At 40.5% G+C, this 17,688-nt stretch overlaps 1 protein-coding gene across 3 annotated transcripts in view; it reads left to right on the top strand.

The window, feature by feature from the left end:
• fam13b (family with sequence similarity 13 member B) overlaps positions 1-17,684 on the top strand; it is a 51,785-nt gene extending 34,101 nt beyond the window's left edge. The window contains exons 9-24 of one of the 3 annotated variants that reach the window (XM_015605098.3): positions 2,184-2,303; positions 2,453-2,558; positions 3,290-3,396; positions 4,061-4,115; positions 4,312-4,432; positions 5,791-5,856; positions 7,565-7,775; positions 8,066-8,204; positions 8,724-8,805; positions 9,148-9,288; positions 9,846-10,072; positions 10,652-10,735; positions 11,491-11,586; positions 11,934-12,223; positions 13,459-13,560; positions 14,136-17,684. In XM_015605098.3, the coding sequence (XP_015460584.3) occupies positions 2,184-2,303; positions 2,453-2,558; positions 3,290-3,396; positions 4,061-4,115; positions 4,312-4,432; positions 5,791-5,856; positions 7,565-7,775; positions 8,066-8,204; positions 8,724-8,805; positions 9,148-9,288; positions 9,846-10,072; positions 10,652-10,735; positions 11,491-11,586; positions 11,934-12,223; positions 13,459-13,560; positions 14,136-14,259 (2,071 nt within the window). In that variant the 3' untranslated portion in view covers positions 14,260-17,684. The remainder of the gene's footprint in view (positions 1-2,183; positions 2,304-2,452; positions 2,559-3,289; positions 3,397-4,060; positions 4,116-4,311; positions 4,433-5,790; positions 5,857-7,564; positions 7,776-8,065; positions 8,205-8,723; positions 8,806-9,147; positions 9,289-9,845; positions 10,073-10,651; positions 10,736-11,490; positions 11,587-11,933; positions 12,224-13,458; positions 13,561-14,135) is intronic. The other 2 variants (XM_015605099.3, XM_007246406.4) reach the window with 2 other exon arrangements.
• The last annotated feature ends 4 nt before the right edge of the window (positions 17,685-17,688 follow it).

Here is a 17,688-nt window from a genome sequence, read left to right as displayed (position 1 = left end):
TGTAATTTGACCTCGATATCAGGACAAGGTCACAATAAAATGGCTCAGAACAATAGCAGGACTACTTTAACAAGGAAGTTGCTGTGCATAAAATATGGTGAGTAGATAATACTATAATTAAATGTACAGAGTGTTTATTTGAATGGGTGTTGGTTGTGCTGTATGAGGTTTAAGCTGTTTGCATAGCAACAAAACAGAACATTGTACAGCAGAGTCTATGCAGTGATTAATGGTTTTCCAAAAAGGATACTGCAGTTATTGCACCATCACAGCAGGGAGGGTATTACTATCTCAGCTGGACTGTACCATCAGGACAGGCGGACAGGCAGCGCATTAATCTCTTATCTGGTGTATGTCTGCAGCATACAGTGTAGCTTAAAGCAAAGCTCATAGACCCGATTCTAGGATGGAACAGTGATACATGAGTATGTGGGAGGCTACCGGCCATGTTGGCCTAACCCCAGGTATTTAGTGATCGCTACAACATAACAGACAGACAAAGCCTACTCTTTTGAGAGATGAGTAAAGATTTGTGCTGTGGGGCTGTTGGCATACGGTGCTGGTGGAGGCATGACCCAGCAGCTGCGTATGGCCCAGTTGGATGTTTATGTGTGAGGCTGGCAGGTCACACTGGGGATTGCATGTTCCACACAAAGCAAGAGAGACTGAGAGGACTCGTGTCTGGTCCATATCCAGGTCCGTGCCTCGTGTCGCAGCTGTGCTGTCCACTGCCCTAAATGGGCAGTGCAAGATCCAGCGAGTTGGCTGTGAACTTTAGTGAAAGTGTGGTGAGCCCCAAAATACCTTCATTGTCAGGCAGAGAAAAGTCAAGAGCTTAAGGCAGCATTTTTACCAAAAAAATACAAAAGAAGGTCACAAAAAAAAAAAGCATTAGTATAGCAACCTATCATTAAGTTTCAGGTTTGTACATACATTCAGTGCTTTAAGTGGGGCAATACTACTAAACTCCTTATAGAAAAGTCTGCTCACTCAGCAGCCATCTTTGCAAAGCTGCCGGTCAGTTGTTTTTAGTCAAACAAATCTCAGATTAATGAGGAGAGATCAAAATATTCAGAACTGTAGGTTGTCATATAATTTGAACACAGTTTAAATCTAATAAATCTAAAAATGTATGAATAATAAAAATACATCAGTAATCAGAGTTTTCAGCTTGTTTTGACTACTGCGCTTGTGCAGGTCTCCTTCAAGTGTAAGCTTTCCCGGAGATATTCTAAATAAAATGGAAGTTAAGACTATTTTGGTTTCTCCCTGTTCATAGAGATATAGCCTTTTGTTGTTCCCATTAACACTTCAAACTTCATACCAAAAAAAAGATCAGATTTTGTATCAGTTCACATTGTAGAGCGTTTAGTGCATGTCTGCTCTGTAGACATTAAAGTCTGTTCATCTTCTCCATCAGTTATTAGTTTGAGACATGCAGTTAGCATTCTCCTGCAAGCATGTTGAGCTGTGGCTCTTTGCCAGTCATATGCTGAACTTCATTTTTACAGTATTGAGAGCATCGTGTGAAGAGGGAGACAAAGCTAGAGGCTGAGAATTGGCAGTGACTTCATAACACAATTAAAATAGTACCTGTGTCTCAAAGCTAAAAACAAATCGTTATTTCTACCTAAAATGTTTGGAAACTGTATTCATTTGTTTGTTTTAAACAGATTCATTCATTATAATCAGTATAATAGGGGTGTTTTGGTTTTGAAGTTTGAACTTGCTCGTGTTGCTTGTTGTTAGGACAAGACACAGTCTTTAGACACCAAACATATCTTGGATGATTAACCCCAGATAGTAAACAAGTCATGGCCCAATTCTGCTCTGGCCTAGATACCACAATTAACTTTCATTTGTGACGTTATTTGGATCTGGGTGCTGAGACCAGAGAGCAGTTGGACCAATAGAATTTTTGTACAAACATTTCGCTTTCAACGCTGCATGTAGGACATATTTCTCAGAAATAAACATGTACCATCTCATTATGAGGACATCTTATCTTAGAGGTCAGTCTTCCTTCTTGTGCATGTGTAAATGGGTCATGCATCTCTAAAAAATGAACACCATATGTTGTAGCCTGAGTATTAAAATATGCCCTGATATGATAGTTTCATGAAACATAGCCTAATATGTGTGTGCTTTTCCTCTCTTATGATGATGGCTCTCTGTCTCTACAGTATCCTCCAGAGGACCATCCGGGCTGCAGTAGAGCAGCATTTACTGGATCTGCAGAGCTCCATAGACCAGGGCCTCAGCAGCTATGAGAGCCAGGGATCCTCCTGCCAACTGGACCAGGGGTAAGTGTTTCATACTCATCCCACACAATATAGATGCTTTAGATAAGAGTTTTAGCCTAATCCTGTAATGTAAATGAACAAACCGATACAGAAACGCTTCAGAAGGATGTTACATTTATCTGTTTTTGTTTTGTTTTTTTTCCCCAAAGAAATGGAGCTGATGAGAAGATGACGAGGTCAGAAGAGCATGAAGATCAAACTGAAGCTGACTCTGTGTGTGCTACAGAGGCAGATGAGTCTGCTGAAGACAGTGAGGTTTGTTAGCAGGGTGAAAAAAGTGTTGGTGGTAGAAATCCTTTGTGCTTAGTAAAGCTCTTTCACGCCAGTACAAAAACCATGACGTTTATGTCTGTGAAACGAGAGCCTCCGGTATCAAGCACTAATGCACAGTAGCCACAATGTCCCCCCAGTACCGGTCGTGTTCTCTATCAGCAAGGCTTAGCTTTGTCTCTATACACAACCAAGCAGTTGTTCCTTGTGCTGACCTCCAGTAAGTAAAAACAAGGCCTATTCTGTAAGGTAAACAGACTGCACACTGTTTTCAGCAGGGAAAGGCAAGCTGTTTCCTTCCACGCTGTACACCATCATTAAACCTTGTGGCTTACCTCCAGGTCTTCACATCCCTGAAATGGGTCACCCTCTTTTAATAGATCGCCCCAAGGAATGACAGCAGCATCTGCATAGCAACACCACACCACACACCCAGGCCGTCTTGCCACCAGAACATTCTAATCAGCACTAGACCTTGAGAGCTGGCAAAGCTCTTGCTGAGTCCCCCCCCCCCCCCCCTCATCTTCCCCATATCTAAAGTACTATAAGAACAGTTTGCTCTGACCTCTGTCTGCTCTGTACCTATTGTTTGACCAAACCTCCATAAAGTCACCCAAGCATTTTATTCTTGCTCCTGCTTAAGCTTTCAGAAAATGACACATTTACATGTTGTGTTTGTACAAATAAATAAAGTCCTCTCTTCTGTTTCCCCACAGGCTTTTCAAGGTCCCCAGCCCAGCAACCTTGCTGAAAAGGAAAGCTCCAGCATGGACCTTGACCCAGAGGCTCTGGTAGATGCTGAGAACAATATCACAACTTCAAGGTTAGCGTTTAGAAGCATTGAAGCATTATCGACATAAAACGCTGGCACTGCACTTGGCCTTGGATTTAGTTTTTTTTTTCTCTGAGGAAGTCTGGCTTTGTTTAGAGGCAGCTAAGCTCCAAAATCTCCAAGTGTATAACTTTGGTAAGGTCTTTATAGGGAGTAAGTCAGGGGTAGCCAGTCTTATCCGTTAAAGGCTCTTGGCGGCAGGGTTTCATTCCAAACAGGCCACAGCACACCTGATTTCACTTTTCTCAGTTGGTTCTTAAACAATTGATAATAAAAACCTGCAGCCACATTGGTCTCTTGTGAACTGCAAATTGTGCGCGTCTGGAAAAATGTGGGATGGTGTGATTGATTAAATATTAAATATATTTTGAGCACAATAAAATCTTTTCATAGCACTGTAATTGCATAGTATTTTCACACTAAATCATCCAAGGTCATTTGAATAAACAATATTAGCTTTAAAATTAAATGTTTATGTTAATGTATAATGTTTATTATACACTTATTTCATTTATATATGTATATTAGCCTATTATTATATGTAGAGACAAGTAGCCCAGAAAACAGGCTTTTAATAAAAGCACACTTTTTATAGCCATTATTAAAACCATTATTGTTTACAAGCATTTTGTATCCATACGCTTATTTCACACAGACAAGAAACCTATCCAGAGAGCGAGTGCATGGACCAGACTGATGTAACCAGCTCTGTGAGTAAATATCTTTACACATACTGCTTGCTCTGTATTCTGGGGCTTTCCCCATTATTCTCTCTATTTTCTACTATTTAAATACTGCTTGAATTATATATGTAATTACTGTGATTATATTCAATAAAACAAACCTAGTATGTGAAATATACCGTGCTTTATCAATAATCTTGCTTTGACTCTCTCGTATGTTTAGGAGTCTGCTCCAGATATGTATGATCTGAATGCTAACACAGAGACCCCCGAGCAGCCCAGCCAGGAAGCCAGCCCCCGACACCTCCAGCTCAGCTCCGTCTTCACTGATGGAGAGTGGGAAGGTAATTCAGCCTGTCTATTTAGTACTTAGTCGCTCATGGCTATAATTATGACTGTGCCTGAAGTCCTGTTTTGGATAAGCTGATGATTTGGCCTAAAGGAAATTCCCTTTATGGAAAACGGGCAGAGTTCACTGCAAACACAGCACATCTGCAGATTCATGCCCAGCAGAGAGAAACCTGTCACAAGACACGTTTCCGTTTACACATGGTCACACAATTTTGAATGCGTGTGTATGTGTGTGTGTGCATGTACTCAGCCTGTAGATAAGGTAGTGACCTTGTGTCCTTGACAGCACAACTGTAAACAGGTGGATAGATTTAATAGATCAACTATTAATGAAAGGTTAATGAGCCTAATGAGGCAAATCGATTTTAATGGATCTGTTTTCAGTCATATTCCAATTGCACAAAGGCAAAGCATGCCTACACTCTTTTCTATTCAAAAGCTTAAAATCATTTCACTATTTTTACAGCTAATTTGTAAATATTGTAAACTAAACACCAGACGGTTTCAAAATGTTTAGTTCAGAAATTAATATTTGTTATAAGATTATAGATATCATTCATTTAAAAAGTATGTATTGTAAAGTAAAGTTATTGCATTAATTACTCATTTAAATTCAAATGTGTGCTTTGATTGATATTAACATTGTAAAAACCATGTTACCATAATATTTCATTCACCCTTTTTTACCTGTAAGAAATGATTAAATCATCATTTATTGTATTGTAATTACTTATACTAATTACAGCAAAAGGAAGATATGATAAATAATATAGAAGAATGTTTCAATGTACTATTAAAACATTTTATTCAATGGTTAATCTGTTTATTACATTAAAAAAAATAGTAGTCAATAAATAAATCCCATTAAATTACTTTGTGCAGGATATTGTGCCTGGGATATTGGTCACTACATGTTAAGTATGGGTCTTTGTAGGTGTTATTTCAATTTTTTTATATATTTCTTTCGAGAAAACTATATTTCTTTCGCACTAAACTCATATTAGTAAGACTGAATGTGTTTCTTCAGCCAAATTAATTTTAATTAAACATATTTTTTAAGCTTTTGACAGTTATTTTAAAATCAATTTTGATGTTCTGTATAATATTTTTCAAACAAAAGTCTCCTATAAAAATGGGTACAGGTTTAGTTTTCATAACTCATTTCCTTTTAAGCATATCTGCATATCATTACATACGTATGTGTATGTGTGCTTGTTTTTGTTGCCTAATTTGGATGAATGGCGAGACGAAAAGCTCACGTCTTCTGTGCTATCTCTCTCTCTCTCTCTCTCTCTTTCTTCTTCTTCTTTTTCTTCTTTCTGTCTCTGTCCCCTCACCCATGCCTGGTCAGCATCATGCCCCAACACTATCCCCCTCATAGACTTCACATGTATGCACCTGCAGAGGGAAGGGCGCGGTAAGTAATAGCTCCACAGCCACTCTCCTCTTCATCTTCTCCTTTCTCCCTCTCTCTCTCTCAGTCATAATGAGCTGTGTTAATCACCCCTCTGAGATCACCACTAACCTGCGACCCCCCCTCGCTTCTCTCGCACCCAATTAGTACTGTGGTCTCCCACTGGTTTCAGTCTGCCCTCTGCAAACACATCAACCTTCGGCTGATGAATTGCCCCACTCATACATGGAAACTGTTAAGTAGAGCGGCTAAGTTTCCACAGTGGTGGGCTGCAGGCCAGTACATTCTCTCTATTCACGGAAGCTCTGGGGGCCTCTCTGGCTCTGGAAGAGAATCTAGCTCTGGTTCTCCCTGCAGGCCAACGTGACAGGGTTAACATGCTCCACTGCGCCCAGTCCCACACAGCAGCAGCAGCAGCAGACTGTCCACTCCTGTAGCACTGGCTGCTGAAGCCCTCTGCTGGCACTGATTTAGAGAAAAATAGCTCACTTTCTCAGTTCCTGATTAGATCAATTTAATTTCACCATCATGCTTCACCCACATACAGCTCTGGAAAAACTTAAATGTCCACTTCAGTTTCTGAATCAGTTTCTCTGATTTTGCTATTTACAGTTATATACTTGAGTAAAATGAACATTGTTGTTTTATTCTGTAAATTACAGACATTTCTTCCAAATTCCAATTAAAAATATTGTCATTTAAAGCATTTATTTGCAAAAAAAAAGAATGCAAAGGAAATAAGTTCATATTTATGAAGTTTTAAGAGTACAGAAATCAATATTTGGTGGAATAATCCTGTTTTTTATTGCGTTCTGGCATGTTCTTCTCCACCAGTCTTACACACTGCTTTTAGGTAACTTTGACAGTCAAGCAGTTCAGCTCAGTTTGATGGCTTGTGATCATCCATCTTCCTCTTGATTATATTCCAGAGGTTTTCAATTTGGTAAAATCAAAGAAACTCATCATTTTAAGTGGTCTCTTATTTTTTTCCACAGCTGTATGTTTTATTTTATATAACAAACAGCTTTAGTATGAACATCTCACAAAGTAAATGAACAAATATTCAGAGATTTTAGCTGTTTCAGCATTGCTAGCTACCCTAGTTAACCAATGGTAAGATTTACTTCCTGTTGTAGCTGATAAAATAAGTACTGTGCAGACGTTTTACACACTTAAACACATTATTTATTATTTATTCGTTTTGGCTTGTAAAAAAAACTTTATATTTAATTAGAACAGATGCAAGAATTATGTTTTCTGGTGTAGATGTTTTAGGAGCTCAGCATATCCTAACCATGCTGTTTTAATATTTTGATAAATACATCATCAAACATCAGTTTGATCAGTAAATCAGTACTGTAATACAATAGGTAGGATTTTATGCTTATGTAAATAACACCAAAAGGACATTGTTATGGTTGTTTTGTCAGCTATAGCTCTCTCTCAGTGGACGCTCTGTTTTCCAGCTGACTCCCTTGGTCCTCATTGTGTTGTCCTTGCCCTTAATGCCCATCTCTCTCGCTCACTAAACACCCTTCACTCGCCCTAATGCAGTGGCTCCCCATACTCTTCTTTGTCCCGACTCCCTGACCTGGGGCTTTGTGTCCTAGCCGTTCCTTAGTGCCTTGGTCTCTGGGTGCAGTCCAGGAAATTTGTGTTTGTGTGATGAGCATTTTGTTTTGATGACATTGCTCGCTTCTCTCTGCTGTAGACCCTGTGCCAGTGTTCATGTCATGGCAAGAGGAGAGTGAGTCCGGAGAGGCACAGCTGTCTCCGCTGGCAGGCCGCATGCTGCCGCTGCCTCTGGAGGAGGATGCTCAGCCGTTGTTGGCCAGGCGCTTCCTGGACTTTGGCCACAGCCAGCGCTTCTTGCAGCAGGACTCTGATGCCACCTCCCCCACCAAAGCACTGTCCTGCGGGAGGTAAAGACATCATTCACTGACCTGCCTCACAAAAAAGATACAGTTAGGAAAATCATCTGTATTTAGGCGTAAACTTGTGGACAGCTTGTGGCATTAGTATGATATGTAGATGAGCTTCACTCTTTATGTAAATACACTTTATGTGTTCAGATGCACACGTAAATAAATAAATAATTCACAAAATCACTTATAATGTACTAATAATTCTAATAATTCACTCTAATATACATATTAGAATGAGCGAATTGTCCAGTTACTTAAATGTATTCTTCTTTCCCATTCCTCTCCAGACCTCGCAGGGCCTCATTCAGTTCCAAAGAGAGTGTAAAGGGAGACACGGTCTCTCAGCAGCTCACCAAGAAACTCCAGAACCTCAAAAAGAAGATCAAGCAGTTCGAGGAGCAGTTTGAGAAAGACAGGAACTATATGGTTGGTATTCTCCTTATTATGTTCTACAGTAGGGGGTTGGTGTTAACAGCAGTTAACAGGCTTAGGATATGTGTTGAAGATCTCAATATTCCTGTAGCATGACATAGAAAAGATAATCTTGTTGTTTCATAATTTACCCTAATTTTAAGTATAATTTAAGTAACACAAAAGATTGATGAGTTGTGTGCACAGTGGTGATGGTGCAAATAAACTGATATGAATATAATATTAAGCATTTTTTCTGATTAAGATGGGCTTAGCATAAAATGGAAGACATGTAACTCAGAAATTATTTCTGATCACTGTTTTTTGTGCAGTTTAAGCTGAATTTTTAATGGAAAAGATTTCTATATACTACATAGAGAAAAGAGTTCAGACTATTCAACCTTGCCAAAATAAGCTTGGACCGTCTTATAAGTCATATGATACTTGTAAACGCTATATGTACCAAGGACTGGGACATGCCCCTTAATTAATGAATTCAGTATTTAACTTTTTATTAACGTCTTGCATTTGCAGCCGTCTCATGCTGACAAGGCAGCTAATCCCAAGGTCCTGAAGTGGATGACTGACCTCACCAAAATCCGCAAGCAGCTTAAAGGTAAGCGTGAGTGAGTAAGTGTGTGTGTGTATGTGTGTGTGTGTGTGTGTGTGTGTGTGTTAAAAGCAAGGGTTGCTGGGTCTCGGGTTGGTACTCGGGTTGATGATTAGCAGTAGTGTGCTGTCAGTGGCCCCTGTGGTCCTCAGACAGAGCGGAGTCGCCTCCCCATCACTGCTCCATCTCACACGGGACCCACCCGCTCGCACATGTGTTGGTCCATTGTGATTGGCCCCCACCCTTTCCATTATCCATTTCCATTTGACGCCCCGTCAGAGGTGCACTGCCGAATAAGTTTCTCTCTCTCTTTAACTAAACCCCCCTATGGACGACCCCCATCGGCAGGACGACAGCACCTCTTACCCAAAGGGTCCTTGAGGCACCAGGCGGTGCTTCAGTCACACAGACGTCACTCCTCCGCCCCGAACACACCCCATTTAACACTGTCACGCCCCCTCAATGCCTCTAGACAGGCACCCTACTTCTGTAAGTACATTCAAACAGCAGTAAGTAGACCTGAGACCTTGCCTTTTTTTTTGCCCTTCTCTTCTTTGCTCTTTTCTTGGTTGTGTTTCTGACCATGGCCTTGTAGAAGCTTTCTACTTTCAGCCGTGTGTCACAGTTTCTTTAGTCCAATGTTAATAAAGCTTCTTTTTCTTTTTTTTAAATTGTTTTTTTGCTTTTTTGTCCTATCTGTTTTTTAAGGGGGTGGGATTTTGGGGCTCTGAACCCCCAATGATGCGCTATAACTAGCCATCATGTCTTTTTGACCTTTTTGTCAGATTTTTTTTTTCAAGTATTCAAGTGCCCTTTATTGTAACTAAGTCAGTAACGGCAGTGCCAACTGACACAGAGTGTGGTGGTTTTAATAAATTGTAAGGAAATTGCTTTTTTTGTGTAGCTGTTTTACAGAACTTGTGTTTGACTTCTACACTTCTGTACCCCGGCAGCATTCACTCAGTCTCATGACTTCTAACATCACTCACCCGTCTGATTCTCTCTCTTTTCTCTCTCTGTCTCTTTGTGTGTGTGTTCTGGCGCAGATGCCAAACACAAGGCCGAGAGCGAACTAACTCCACAGACACGGCCGCGCAGCAACACTCTGCCCAAAAGCTTTGGCTCCACGCTAGAGCATCCGGCTTCTGAGGGCCATGCCGAGAAAGAGGCTGAGCCGAGGGGGCTACGACCCACCAGCGAAGAGACCCTCGAACTCATCCAGCTACGTATCCAAACCAAGCGAGAGGAGGACTGCTGGCCTGAAGATATCAGAGTGAGTGCCAGCACATTTCTTCATATATCACATATTCACAATGAATTTGTTCTGCTTCTTCCCAGCTATACTAATCACCCATTATTCTAACAAAGCTAACAGTAAGTGCAAGCTAATGGCCATTTAGTATCATTACATGTGAGAAATTATAACAATATATAAGAATCACTCTAAATATAGTCTAAGTGCTCCTTTATGCTATAATGACTTAATGAAATCTCAAACATATAAAAGTTAATAAAGTAAAATTTGGTAAAATGAATTTGCAATCATAAAAGGAATGTAATATAAAAAAAATTAAATAGTTTACATATACAACAAAAACAAGTAGCTGCATTTTTGACTATACTAATACATCTGACTATTTTTATCTCCCTTTTGTAAAGTTGCTGTTGTTGGACAGCGATGATATAATATTGTCATCAACAGTAATTTTCATATGTGTGTCCATTTAATAATCACTTGTTAAGCATAATATGTCTTTGCCATTAAGCAGTTACATGTGCAGAAGTAGAGATATGTGTCTGGTGCATTATGTGGAATAGGGTTTTGTGGTAATTTCTCTGGTTCTCTGTATAGAAAATGACTAAGGAACAGCTGGCCTGTGAGAAGACCATGCTACAAAAGAACCTGCTTTACTATGAGGGACTTCATGGCCGTCCTGTAAGTGTCTTATTTATTTCTCTTTTTCTTTCGTCCTTTCTCATTTCATTCCTTCCTTTTCTTTCTGTCTGTGTCTCACATCTTTTAGTATCAGTGTAGTGCCTTAATCAACATACAAAAATGATGGTCTATTTAAGTCAAAAACGATTTGTCTGTAAAAGGGCATAGCCCAAAATTAGGCACACTTTATAAAGGATTCTAGGGATGGGTTGTACTAAGTACAACATTGTTAAATGAGTTTGAAAGAAAAGAATGCAGACAAACCTGAATGAAACGGTCTAATAAATACACCTTTAAACAGTCCATTTATGTTCTTAGCATGTGTGATTTGAGTCTCAGGTAGCTGAACCACAGTTCAGCTGTGTTGAGGTGTTTAGATGTTTAGCTAACTTTTAACCAACTGTATTGATGTATTGTATTGTTAACTAACTGGATTGTCACAGCGGCACAAGTGGCTTCACTTTGATTTCTCAGAAGTTTGTATAATTAGCTCTTATGTAATTTAATCAGAAGAGTGGCTTTACTGAGCTGTTGGATATTAGATTGATCTGTAGTTAAGCAAGCAAAGCAAAGGCTAGTTTAGTGTGTGAGCAATAGAACCACCACACCTCTAAAAAAAAAAAAAAAAAAAAAAAGTAATTTTAGCTCTTTCATTATGTCGCATTATTTAAGACATTATCATCTTAAAGGCAAAGTTGTGCTGGAGTAAGTTACTAATTGGTTGTTGTTGCTTTTTATTTCATGCATTTTTACAGGTAACACGTGAGGAGCGTCTGATAGTCAAGCCATTGTATGATCGATACCGGCTGGTGAAACAGATGCTCACTCGCGTCAGCATCACACCCATCATCGTAAGTTTCTTTCCCTACTTTGAAACACATACTCTCATCAGTTCTGACAGATTAATGTTGTTTTATTTAGTGCTATGTTGTCAGACTGCGTCAACAGAGACAGATTGAACATCGTTTGGCCATGTTCTCTATTTACTGGTGATTAAAAAAGCAGCTGTTGTCTTGCTGAGTATGTAGGTAAAAGTTCTGATGATTTTCCAACATAAAAATAGAAAGTGCCAGCGAGAGTATATAACCTGCTGTAGCTGCAGTCTCACGTGAGCTGCCTTGGGGCCTTTAAGCACCAGAATAACCTCCCCCCCTCCCTTCCTCTCTCTCTCTCTCTCTCTCTCTCCGTCTCTGTACAGGCATCCCCATCCAGTAAGAGACGCAATCAGACCCTGCAGCCCATCATCGAAGGCGAGACGGCCCACTTCTGTGATGAGATCAAGGAGGAGGAGGAGGAGGAAGAGGATGGAGGAGTAGATCAAGAGATTAGAGGATTGCAGTGTGATGGGTCAGAGGTCATCATCGCCCTGGACCCGGCCGCACAGCCCAGCTCCCAACAGCTGGAGAGCATCCTGAGACCCAAGATGGAGGAGAGCTCGGGCAAGCTAACTCTTGATCTACGTCTTTCCAGCTCCAATGCCTCCTCCATGTAAGTGTGATGAACCACACTGACCTGCACTTCACTCACAATCTTTAGCCTTAATACCCTCGGGTAAACAGTAGTCATTAATCAGCTAAACTGCATTCTGACTTTTTACAAAATCATTAATGATCAGTGCAAGTCTCCAGTATTGTTTTTTAAAGCAGCTTAGCATCAGCTCTGCATGCCAGTCCACCTCGAGTACATGCTTTGTACGCAAGTAGCCCCACTCCAGCGGCCAGCAGTTTATGAGGCGGGAGCTGCAATCCCCTCACGCACAAATCATATGACGGACTATTTAAAGCACTTGGCACAGGCCTGTCGTCTGTAAGTCACTGACCTCAAAGTCTCAGGCTGGATAAGGCAGTAATCCCTTTAGAAGGAAATGGACTAAATGGACTGCTCCACCTGAGTCCAGCAGACTGGTTTAGGTAGCACACACAGCGCGGTCACCTGCTTATCCTTACATTGCACTACCGCTCACACTTTGGCCTCACCTGCCAACCTGACTTACACTGCTTTGTGGGCAACAGGTCATGTCGATTCCTGCTCAGTAAGACACGGTTCCTTCCCTAATGTCTCACAACTTCCTTCAGGTTTCCCTTTGGAAGCAGCTGATTTATAAAATGATGAATTATACAATCTAACAATATATTTAAAGTAAGGATAATACAAAGCTGGTACAGGTACAAGAAAATAAGGTTCTTCAAGGAAAGATTGAAAAGGGTTTGCACATTTTTACACTAAATAATATTTCCTGGGGGTGGAACAAAAGTACAGCTTTATAAAGGAGTTTCAGTGAAGTTTTTCTTCAGCACAGATGCTAAAGCAGTATAAGTTGTTTGTGCTAACTGCAGCACTAGCTCTTTTAAAGTTCAGAAGTGAGTGTATTGGACTGTAGTCTGCGTGTTTTTTCGACAAACCGCCAGCACCCTGGTTTACCAGTAGAAATGTGTATTATGGTCAGACCAACCAGTAATCCAAAGAAAAATCACGATCAAAGACCAAACACTGTTATCAGTGTCAATTCTAAAGATCCAGGGTCTGTCAAGATATGGGGTTGTGTCAGTTCACATTTATAATGCAGCATTAATTCAGAAAAAGTATGTTGAGATTTTAGAGCAACACATGCTTTTAAGGCGTCAGAACATAAAAAATCACACTTTTTCTGATTTGGAATTGTAGTTATTAATTATCTGCCTCAAGATGTGATCATAAGTTGTATCCTCTTTTGTGTACCACAGGCCAGAACTCCTGGAGCAGCTGTGGAAAGCCAGAGCGGAAAAGAAGAAGCTGCGGAGGACCATTCGTGAGTTTGAGGACGAATTCTACCAACAGAATGGAAGGTAGGTTACATATCATATGTGTACAGAGTATTTGGCAGACAGAAATAGTTTGCTGACAATGGCATTAAAAATCACTTGCCGAAATAATTAAAATGAACCGTGATTAATTTATGTGTAGACCTTTCTCAGTGTTTTCTCAAAGGAACAGGATTTAATTTAAGCTGCAGATTGGGCGATTTATGTTTCAGCCATAAAAAATAATTTAGGTATGTATGTAGTACAGATGGCCTAAAATGCTTTAATCTAGCCAAATCAGGGATTCTTAAGTGAGAAACCAAGTCAGCAGGTTTCTCCAGCACCAACAGAATTGTCTCAGGGTGTTGGCGGCTTTGTTTCAGTACAAACAATCCCACGTAGACATACATCAGCCTTGAGCTCCAGGGTAGACCGCGTCAGCAGTAGATTAGTAAGATAATGGCTTAGCCCTGATCCAGCTTCTGGACAGAGCCCCAGTAGCGTGTTTATTGGAGACGAATGATGCTCTTACAGTGAGGTAAACAGTAGAGCAGCTGAAGTGATGATGCGATGAAGCCACTTAAAGTAGACCTGCTGTTAACTGACTGTTTTCACCACAGGAACGTACAGAAGGAGGACCGCTTGCCCATGATGGACGAGTACAAGGAGTATAAACGCATCAAAGCCAAGCTACGTCTGCTCGAGGTCCTCATCAGCAAGCAGGACTCCTCCAAGTCCATCTAGAAGAGTGCGGAGCCGGTCGTGCTGCATCAGCCGGGCCCTGAGTCTGCCGTCTCCCGAAAGCTGGCAGTCTGTATTTGCTGGGGCCCCCATATCGCCCATATTGCCCATATCGCAACCCTTATGTATCTTAATGAAAAACCATTCCTCAGTCCTGCTGAGGTAGAGGAACACTTCATCTTCACTCCACTCTACTCCACTTTACTCAAACAGTCGCCCACTTAACACTTATAACCTTCGTGTCTTCCCTTTGTGTGTTTGAGATACAGCAGAGCAACATCTGCATCAACGTCTCTGCGACTTTTATTTTCTCCCCTTTTCCTCGTCACAGTGACTGTTTTTTTTCCTCATAGTGAAAAATACACGGAATGATGAAGGACACGCACGGTGTTGGAATTGGCTCATTAGAAGTGTGTATGTATGTATGTGTGGGTGTGTATGAGTGACTGAGTGTGTGTGTGAGTTTGTGTGTGTGTGGTGTGTACGTACAGCTGGAACAGAACTGATGACCGCAGTAATGGTCAGCACCTTTCAAAGAGGCTCATGCTATATGGATTTAAGCTACCTCCCCAAACACTGGGGAGCTCCTCCGCTATCGGAGCGTGTTCTTATTTTTATTTTTTTATTTTTGGACAGATCTACCTGTGTCTCTACATACACACTCGTATAAATCCATACTGTGTGTACATGTAATACCGTTTTTGTGTTACGGTATGTCCTCTTTTTCTTCAATGAGAAGTTACTGACTGACACGGTACTGTAAATAAACAGAGACTGTTTTCTTTCGTAGTGTTTCTCAAACATATTATACAATAACCAGAAGAATAAGCTGGTGCTCTTTTTTTTTCTTTCACTTCTAATAACGGACACAAGGTGTTTCAGTCACCTGAGAGTTGATCAGACTCACAGAAAAGAAGAAAAAAACAAATAAATCAGCACCTGACCAGACAGCCAGACTATCATGTAGTATTCGTTGTCATTGTCTGGTTGCATGGTTGAGCAGTATGCTAACAAACAATATGTATCTTAGATGTGTATTTTCTAACTGATATCTTTTTTTCTGTACTTGTCTCACATTCACACACATTTCAATTGTTTATAATGGCTGACTGATTGACTGATTGGGAGCATGCTCATGCCAAATGTGCAGGTGCATGTGACAGGCAGGAGGCTGATAATATAACAATATAACAGAGAACATGTATTCGGGGAGTGATTTCGGAGCGAGTATTCGTGTCACTCTTTAAAAACACTGCTAGTTAATCAGGCTTGGTGGTAGAGGGCTGTACTCTGCTGCATTAAAATGGTGCTGCTCTTCCACTGCATGGTACCTACACTACTCAACTTGACTCTGCATGGCTGCATCTTTGCAATATTCAAAGAGTAAATTCTCAAAGAACATGTAAAAAAAAAAAAAAAAAACACCTGACTGCCTGTGCAGCATCACTAAGCAGCCAGATCTCTTTTAAAAGGAGTTTTTAAAATGGATTTTAGGTGTATTAAAACGTGATAAAAAGTACTTAACTTTGTTAAATAGCCCACCTTTGTTCTCCTGCAGCTTCTGAGATCCAGTATTTTGTGCACTTTGTCCAAACAGGCTTTAGAATGAGGGAGACTGGTTATGTCTTGTGCCTGCAGATAAATCACTTTTTTCACCGTTATCCAGGCTCAAAGTAGCTCCACACTTCATTGGTAGAATATAGAGAACTTTGACATTTAAAATGAGGCATTTAGAACTTTAAAAGTGCGCAAGAAGTTTACATCCCATAGCGTAGGTAAATCTCTGGGCACCGCCATCTTAAATTTAAGTTAAGAAGTAACAGAGTCAACCGTCGAGGATGAATTGTAAAACTTTTTGAGCCATGTTCATGTAGTTTTAGTTGGTTCTTTGCATTTTAGCAACAGTTGGCATTTATGCATTTCCAAGGAATTCATTTTTGCACTTAAATTTAAGACGGTGGCGCTCAGAGATTTCTTTTTTTTTTTTCAATCTCACTGGAGTTCTCTTTTAATTTCAGGGGTAAGCCGAGGTACTGAAAGAAATAACAAAAGTAGAAAAGCAACGAGTAGAGTTAAGTAGTTGTAGGTACTGTGCAGTGTACTAAATAGCGCTAAAAGTGTAGAGTAGGTTGGTATGTGTGTTTTGGGACAGAGCAGCTTTTCTGAACCCCACCCACAACCCAGAGGCTCTCGATAAAGTAAGCCTTTTTAGCCGTACCTACAGACACCAAAGGGACTTTGTGATCTTGGGATGTTTGCAGTCATGCTGTTTTTTTTAGAGGAAACTTTAAGACTGGCACCCCTTAAACCTACATTCCATCAACACTACTTAAGCTAAGCAAGAATGTAATGCATCACCGTGACTGCGTGCCGAGCTGTGCCCTGCTGCTGACTGCTGTTCACCTGTTTCCTCATAGTGCTCTGTTTTTACACGGTGGAGGAAGATTATGATCTTTCCTGGAGGACACTTTGAATGATTCCAGAGAGTCCAAGGTCAGCCGGTTCCACTAAAACTTAAATTAAGAGGAAGAATTCCCTCCACTTTACACTTCTACTGTCTTCTTACTGTAATCTGCTGTTCAGGGGCCTTTTAAGACCTTTCAAATGCGGTAATCATCAATCTGCCGCTGCCGCCTTGCCAAGACAGCAGTCATCTATTCATCACGTCGTCAGTTAAATCGTCAACCATTACTATAGATGTGTTAGCTTTCCTTGCTTAAATTAGAGCAACTCTAAATTAAAGGGCACTGTGTGTTAAAACCTCTGTAAATTTACATTGCTCTGGGCATTAAGTGGGCAAACAACAGCACTTGTAATGATGAGAACGCGGGATATTGTTAATACTATAGTGGATTGAGACGTCTGTGACCGTTCCTTGGGAGTGGAAAAAGCAAACAGTAGGCCACGGCCTCATTGTGGTTACGACTCGAGTCGAGTTCAGAAAATTGTTCAGAAGAGAGGGAAGGAGGACGGGTGCAGAAACGGCTTTGGGAGCTGATGAACGTTATTTGCACAGCATTCTGAGAATGCAGCCCATTTTTTCTTTGTGTTTGTTAATCTTGTAAACTGAAGCACTGCATAAACCTGAAGGACTGTGTGTTTGTGATTTCGTGCATGTTTAAGCCCCTGTGTATCACTCTGTGATGGTGTTCTATGAGGATGTTCTTTTTTATTGAGCATTATTTTGTATATTTTTTTAACCTTCACTTTCAGCGATACACATATATAGTGTAGTACCTGTATTTGCATATAAGCATCTGCTTATTGTTTTGTAAAAGCTTGTCGGTAGTGAGTTTGCATGGCAAAAACTTGTATTACTATTTTTTGTGCCATGAAAAAGAAGCAATAACTTAGCATGAAGGTCATCAGTGGAACGAGAGGCCTTCTCTATCCAGTATGTGCATTTTCAATAAATGGCTTGTGACTTATTTA

The sequence above is a fragment of the Astyanax mexicanus genome, chromosome 10 (genome assembly GCF_023375975.1).
Source record: "Astyanax mexicanus isolate ESR-SI-001 chromosome 10, AstMex3_surface, whole genome shotgun sequence".
NCBI lineage: Eukaryota > Metazoa > Chordata > Actinopteri > Characiformes > Acestrorhamphidae > Astyanax > Astyanax mexicanus.
This window is presented reverse-complemented; position numbering and strand designations above follow the sequence as displayed.